This window comes from Octodon degus, unplaced genomic scaffold (assembly GCF_000260255.1).
Source record: "Octodon degus isolate 3935 unplaced genomic scaffold, OctDeg1.0 scaffold00032, whole genome shotgun sequence".
Lineage (NCBI taxonomy): Eukaryota > Metazoa > Chordata > Mammalia > Rodentia > Octodontidae > Octodon > Octodon degus.
The window spans coordinates 1,286,682-1,293,365 of NW_004524608.1; the positions used below are offsets into that span (position 1 = coordinate 1,286,682).

At 51.6% G+C, this 6,684-nt stretch overlaps 2 protein-coding genes across 3 annotated transcripts in view; one reads left to right on the forward strand and one right to left on the reverse strand.

Annotated features, from left to right (window-relative positions):
• The first annotated feature begins 1,150 nt into the window (after window positions 1–1,150).
• On the forward strand, window positions 1,151–4,202 carry Glmp (glycosylated lysosomal membrane protein). The gene is made up of 6 exons (XM_004629931.3): window positions 1,151–1,308; window positions 1,895–2,149; window positions 2,329–2,523; window positions 2,639–2,857; window positions 3,329–3,585; window positions 3,691–4,202. The coding sequence occupies exons 1-6, from the start codon at window positions 1,189–1,191 to the stop codon at window positions 3,854–3,856; spliced, it is 1,212 nt and encodes a 403-aa protein (XP_004629988.3). The 5' UTR covers window positions 1,151–1,188; the 3' UTR covers window positions 3,857–4,202.
• Window positions 4,203–4,330: 128 nt separating this feature from the next.
• The window catches only part of Tmem79 (transmembrane protein 79), an 11,554-nt gene continuing 9,200 nt past the window's right edge, over window positions 4,331–6,684 (reverse strand). For both annotated transcript variants that reach the window (XM_004629734.2, XM_023713703.1), the window contains exon 4: window positions 4,331–5,625. In XM_004629734.2, coding sequence (XP_004629791.1) covers window positions 5,412–5,625 — 214 coding nt within the window. In that variant the 3' untranslated portion in view covers window positions 4,331–5,411. The remainder of the gene's footprint in view (window positions 5,626–6,684) is intronic.

Below are 6,684 nucleotides of genomic sequence, written 5' to 3' on the forward strand. Positions count from 1 at the left end.
AAAAAAAAAAAAAAAAAAGAAGAGTGATCAAGGTCCAAGAGTGGATACAGGACAGTCAAATGGAAAAGCAAGTCAGAGAATAGTGGATGCCATTCACATACAGATTCTTTTTTTTTTTTTTTCCAAACTTGGGACCTTGCGTTTGCCAGGCAGGCATTTAATGTCACTAAGCTCTCTCCTCGGTCCAACACATACAGATATTTATTTATTTGTATTTTAGAGAAGGGTCTACTGGGTGTTCAGGGTCTCACTACTAGATCAGACTCCTAGTGATCTGCCTGTTTACAACCTCCCAAGAGCTGGGATTACAGATGTGCACCACCACACTCAGTCTCAATTGCCATCTCAGCATGTCTCAGGGGTGGTGCTGGTACCACAGGCCCAGGGATCAAACCCCCGGCCCCTGTGCCAGCTTGCAGGCACTTTAATCTGCTGAGCTATTTGGCCAGCCCACATACAGATTCTTGAGTATCAATATCTTCAAAAGAGGCCAGGCATGGTGGCACATGCCTGTAATCCCAGCATTTGGGAGGCTGAGGCAGGAGGATCACTGCCAGTTCAAGGCCAGCCTGAATTGCATGGCAAAACCTTGCCTCAAAAAGCAAAAAAAAAAAAAAAAAAAATAGGGCCAGGGACATGGCTCAGTAGAATAAAAGAGCCTGAGTTAAATCCCAGTGCCACACAAATGAGCCTTTGGCTAGATATGACTACTCTCTTACATGTATTGCTCTCTAATTTTCTGAGGAATCTCCCCAATTCAATGGTGAGCTCGTGTAGGATTAAAGTGTACATACCAGGTGCTCAATAAATAATAGGTTGACAGAATCCTCTATGCGCCATCCTATGAATTCCTTCCAGTTCTCCGGATCTGCCTATCAGAGATGTACTCAGATCTTGTTTAGATCTTCAATCTAGACAATGTTCAATACAGGTGACCTTCAGTGGGACTAGCTACGTAGGAGACGCCAGGAGGGTGTCTCTATCTCTATTCTGCAATGTCTTGCTTGCAGCCTTCTTGGGAATGATGCACTTCCAGCGTCTCTGGTTCTGTTCCAACGTTTACAGAAATTCGGGTTAAAGGAGACAGGCTCTTTAAGAAACGGTGTGGCGCCCCGCCCTCCAAAGGGATCAGCTGAATCCCAGTCATGTGACTCTTCGGGTCTCTTCCGCAGCTGAAGCGGCTGCCGCATGTGCACTTGTCGGGAGGCCCGCTGGGGCTGGGGGCCCTGTGCCACCAGCCCCATGCTCCTCTTGAGCCTGCTTCTGTCTACAGCCCCGTCTGGCTTGCAGGGAGAGGAGACCCGCAAGGTGAGGGCTCTAGAACCACAACAGTAGAGGTTTCCGGAAATGCTACACTCTGGGGCAATCATGGGGTGAAGGGTGGCCACAAGAGAGGCGTTCTTCACCCTAGAACCGCATGCATGGGGGCCTGCCCATTAGCTCAGTTGTTTAGGGTCTGGAGAGAGAGCTCAGTAGAATAAGCGCTTGCCTGTCCTGAGTTCAATCCCCAATACGCAAAACAAAACAAAACCCGGGATGCAGCTGTGAGCCATGAGGAGGGACTGTGGAATGAAGCAGGTGTATGGCTTCCTGCCTTCCAGCTTAGTCTGGACCTGACTTAGCCCTGAATGACCCAGGTCAAGGAAAATGTTGGGGTGTTTGTCTTCTCAGCTCTGTGCCCTGGCTTCCTTCCCCCCAGGTCCAGGCAATCCTGACTACCCATAATCCTTTGGCTCCATCTTGACTCTCTGCCTACTTTCAGGACTTCTTTAGCTTCCTATGCAAGCAAGGCCCCACACTCCCTAGCACAGTCTCCTCCCCTCCTGACTCTCAAGCTTGGTTTTGCTGTGTCTCCTTGATCCTGTCCCTGCCCCTGTACTATTTCCTGTTCTAGGTATCTCTGGATGTACCAGATTGGCTAGGCAGTCCCCAGAATCTGCTGCACATCCAGGCAGTAGGCACCAACTCCACCCTGCACTATGTGTGGAGCACCCTGGGGACTCCAGCAGTGGTGCTGGTGGCCACCAACACCTCCCACAGTGTGCTGAGCATCAATTGGACCCGCCTGCTGTCTCCTGAGCCAGATGGAGCCCTGATGGTGCTCCCCAAAGACAGTATCCAGTTTTCTTCTGCCCTCATCTTCACCAGGGTGAGGGGGTTGAGGAGGATCAGGAAAGGAAGGAGCTTGGAGCAAAGTTTATCCAAGAGAGATGGACTGGGTGGGGGAGGTAGACTCAGATGGGAGGCCCGGGGGGGGGGGGGGGAGGTGAGTGGCTCAGGAGACACCTGAGCCAAGACAAGCCCAGGTCCACCCCACTTCTCCCTCAGCTCCTTGAGTTTGACAGTACATCAGATGCTGCAGCAAAGCCCCCTGGAAAACCATATCCTCCGTACTCCTTGGCCGAGTTCTCATGGAATAACATCACTGACTCATTGCATCTTGATGCCCTGAGCGCCACTTTTCAGGGCCACCCTAAAGATGACCCAAGAGGGGCTTTTGCCAATGGCAGCCTGGCCTTCAGGGTGAGTGTGGAGAAAGGGGAGTCAAAGGCTAGTTTCTGAGGGTGGGCGTATGACAGGTATAGCCCCCAGCCCAGGTATCAGGTCTACTCCCACACCTCCTATGTCTCCTTTCTAGGTCCAGGCCTTTGCTGGATCTGGCCGACCTGCTCAGCCCCCTCGCCTGTTGCACACAGCAGACACCTGCCAGCTAGAAGTGGCCCTGGTAGGGGCCTTGCCCCGAGGAAACCGCTCCCTCTTTGGGATAGAGGTGGCTACCTTACAGCAGGACCTTGGCTGCCCCATGATTCAGGAGCAGCATTCCATCGATGATGAATATGCACCTGCAGTCTTCCAGGTCTGGCCAGTGGGACAGGGACAGTCAGAGACCAGGGTGTAGGTGGGACCATATTAGGACCTCAGAGAAGCATTCAAGCACTTAGCATTTCGCAACTCTTTCTCTGGGCTCTCTAAGTGCTGGGTAGTGTACTAATGAATCCCACCTTCTGCCTCAAGGGAGACAGACAAAAGGCTGTGACTACATCTGCAGATAGGGATCTCCACAGGGACCTGGGGGTGCAGAGGAGGGGAACTGGGTGCAGACTTGCAGGGTTCCAAGGAACTGCTCATGCAGGCTAACCCACCCTCTCTACAGAGGAAGGACTGTGGCCCTGATGAATACAGGCTTTACTTCCAGGCCAGGACTCCTGCTGCCCTTCAAACAGTGTCACAAATGGGGACTGAGAGAGGCAGACAAGGGCCAGGGTAGCCCCAGCTCTACCCACCACCCTGGTCCCTCTCACCTTGCCTTGTTTGCCTTTCACTGCAGCTGGACCAGTTGCTGTGGGGCTCCCTCCCATCTGGCTTTGCACAGTGGCGACCCGTGGCTTTCTCCCAGGAGCAGGCTGGCCGCGCATCATCTCTGTCCTGCCAGGCTTCCCCTCTTCACCCAACCTGGGCTCACTCTCTTCCCCAGTCATCTGTTGTCCAAGCCTTCTTTGGGCCCCAGCAAAACTACTGTACCTTCAGCCTGACATTTGGGACTTCCACAGGCCCTGGCTACTGGGACCAACATTACCTTAGCTGGTGAGAATCCAGGGGCAGCCTGAAGTTTGGGGCCTGAAGTGGAGGAAGACTGAGCCCGGGCCTCCCTCTAAGCCTGCTGACCTCGTTCTCACCCTCCTGTTCCAGGTCAATGCTTCTGGGTGTGGGCCCACCTCCAGTGGATGCACTGTCTCCCCTCATCCTGGTAATCATGGCGGTGGCTCTGGGTACTCCAGGACTCATGTTGCTGGGGGGAGGCATGGTCCTGCTCCTGCGCCGAAAACGTTCCTCAGAGTACCAGTCCATAAACTAAGGCAGGACTGGACCTGCCATGAGTGCCTTGAATGTGGAGCTTGGAAGGTCAATGTTCCCGCTGGCTGGCTCCTTCCAGCCTTTGTTCCCCACCCATCTTGCTTTTCTTGAGAACCTCATGGTCTACCTCAACTTCTTGAGGACTCCTAGGTGGGACTTCTTGTACACACTGGGGAGGGATTTGGGTTGTTGCTAAAAGAAAGTCCCTCATGGATTGTCCCTCCATGTTGTCATTCCCTCCATACCCTTTCTCAAGCTGGGCCTGGTGCAACACACCTGTAATCCTAGCACTGGGGAGGCTGAGGCAGGAGGATCACTGAGAGTTTGAGGCCAGCCTGGGCTACATAGTTCACGGCGAGCCTAAACTATGTAATAAGACTCTGCCTCAAAACAAAACCCTTTCCACTGGATGACATTCAAAGACCTGAAAGAGTGGCCCAGCTGGCTGCTGGCTGCTGGCTACTGTGTCTGCCAGCATGAAATAGAATTATTTTTTCACAAGGTTTCAGTCTCAGTGTGTAAGTGGTGTTGGGTTGGTGTGAGGCTAGTTCCAGGGAAAGGGAGGGGGAAGAGAGGGGTTTGGAAGGCAGGCCTACTGGAGGCCCCGTTTCACTGGGTTTTGTTCTGTTCCTCTAGAGCGCAGGCTCTTGCCAGCCACCCTCCAGCATGTGCAGTCTGAATCAGACAAGGAGAAACACTAAAGGCTGGGGGTGCAAAGAGGGAGAAAGAACCAGTGAAGACTGCTGGGGATTTATTGTTACATCTGCTCAAAGTAGGTTAGCCTCAGCCACACCTTCCTACACTCCAGGCACTGCATGTACAGGAACACATATGTACACACATGCACACTGCTCTGGGAAACAGGGTTTCCTGTGCACTCTTCTCTTCCTGTGAAACACGTGACTTCCAGGAAGTCCCAGGAGCTTGCACAGGTCTGGTGGAAGGAGATGGCAGCTTTCAGAGGTTAATGAGGCTAATGGGCCTTTAGGGCTACCTGGGGCATGTTCTGAACCCAGACCCCCAGGAAGGTCTTCAGCAAACATGAGCAGTGTTTCCAATGGCCTTGAGTTCCTCTGTCTCCATAACTGACATATACGAGACTAGTATATGTCACAGGGAGCTGGAGAAGAGCAAAGTCCCCACATCTAGAGCCCTGGGGGCAGTGTGGGAGGTGGCCCAGGAAGGAGCCATACTTCTGTCTTGGTCCCTTGTCCTCAGTATGCGTTAGAGTTCCATATCTTTCCCTGCAAAAAAGGTCACCAACTATGGTAGTACACAGCTGTAATCCCAGCACTTGGGAGGCTGAGGCAGGAGGACCTCTGAGAATTCAAGGCCAGCCTCAATTGCATATTGAAATCCTATCCCCCCCCAAAAAAAAGCCCCTCCCTTATACCTGTCACAGACTCCCCAAGCAAAAAGATAGCCAAGGTGGGTGCAGTCTCTGATTGCACAGAACCCTATGGGGCAGCAAGGTTCCTGTCACCAAGGTCCTCTGGCTAGGGGCATAGCCAAGACCTGCAGCTGGGTAGAGAAAGGTGTGTCTGGGTCAGAGCTGCTCAGCCCCAGGGTCGTGGCCAGTAGTCTGACGCGGAGCGGACATGGTCCGGATAGTCCAGGCGGCTCTCAGAGGCTGTGAGCATGCGCTCAGGTTCCACCACGAACATGTAGTAGAGGTTCCACACCAGCATGGCCAGCAACGGCAGGAATGTCAAGCCATAGCCAAAGCCTCGAAAGGAGCGGCCCACAGCGAAGGACAGCCAGTATATCAACCTGCAGGAGGACAAGTGTCAACCAGTGGAGAATAGGTTCATGGCAGGGAGAAGAGGGTTGGTGACTTATCACTGGTTCTAAAAACAGCCACACTGGGTGTGGTGGTACATACCTGTAATCCCAGCTCTCGGGAAGCCGAGGCAGGAGGATTGCTGCCAGTATAAGGCCAGCAAGGACTACATAACAAGACATTGTCTCAAAAGACAAAAAAAAAGTTTATGCATTTATAGAGTGGTAGGAACAGGGCTCATTACTGTAAGTGCACTATTTTGATTTTCCCATATTCCTCTGAGGTAAAAACATTTCTCCTCTTTAGTTTTGAGTTACTGGGCTGGAGAGATGGCTCAGTGGTCTAAAGCACCTACTTGAAACAAGCTTAGCAAAGCACAGGGACCGCGGTTCGATCCCCCAGCACCACATGCCAGCCAGCCCCGCCCCCTGGTGGGCTGAGCTGGCCACACACAATAAATAAATGTAATAAATAAAAAAATAATTTAAAAAATAGTTTTGAGTTACTAATTTACAATTTTGAGTAGGTAGCTGGGCATGATGGCACATTCCTGTAATTGTAGGACTCTGGGAGGCTGAGACAGGAAGACTGCAAGTTTTGAGCTCAGCCTGGCCAATTTAGGCATTTAGTGAGATTCTGTCTCCAAATTTTAAAAACTGCTGGGCGTGGTGCCACAGGCCTAAAATCCCAGTGTTGGAGGCAGCTACATAGATAGAAATATTATAGGCAGTCAGACAGGGCCAGGCCCTCAAGGAGACAATATGGAAGACAAGATGACTTTGCAGCTTTGGAACAGACACCTCATTGGGCCAGATCTCAAGACAAAAGAGTAAACAAATGCAGCCACATACTTCCCTAGGGATGGGCATCAGGGATTGATATTCTGCATAGTATCAGTCATCTTGAAAGAGACAAGTAGAGTCACTAACCCAGCCCCCAACAGGAAAAGCCCCTATTCTATATTCATGCCCACTTGCTACATAACTTGCTTCCCTATTTGATCATGATTTAATCAATTTTACCTGAGTAACTATTTGTAACCTTTTTTT

Bases quoted from the DNA above. Each gene is read 5' to 3' on its own strand.
- Glmp (XM_004629931.3), top strand. From the start codon at position 1,189: ATGTGCACTTGTCGGGAGGCCCGCTGGGGCTGGGGGCCCTGTGCCACC. The intron at 1,309-1,894 runs GTGAGGGCTCTA...TTCCTGTTCTAG, and splicing joins AGGGAGAGGAGACCCGCAAG to GTATCTCTGGATGTACCAGA. The intron at 2,150-2,328 runs GTGAGGGGGTTG...CTTCTCCCTCAG, and splicing joins CTGCCCTCATCTTCACCAGG to CTCCTTGAGTTTGACAGTAC.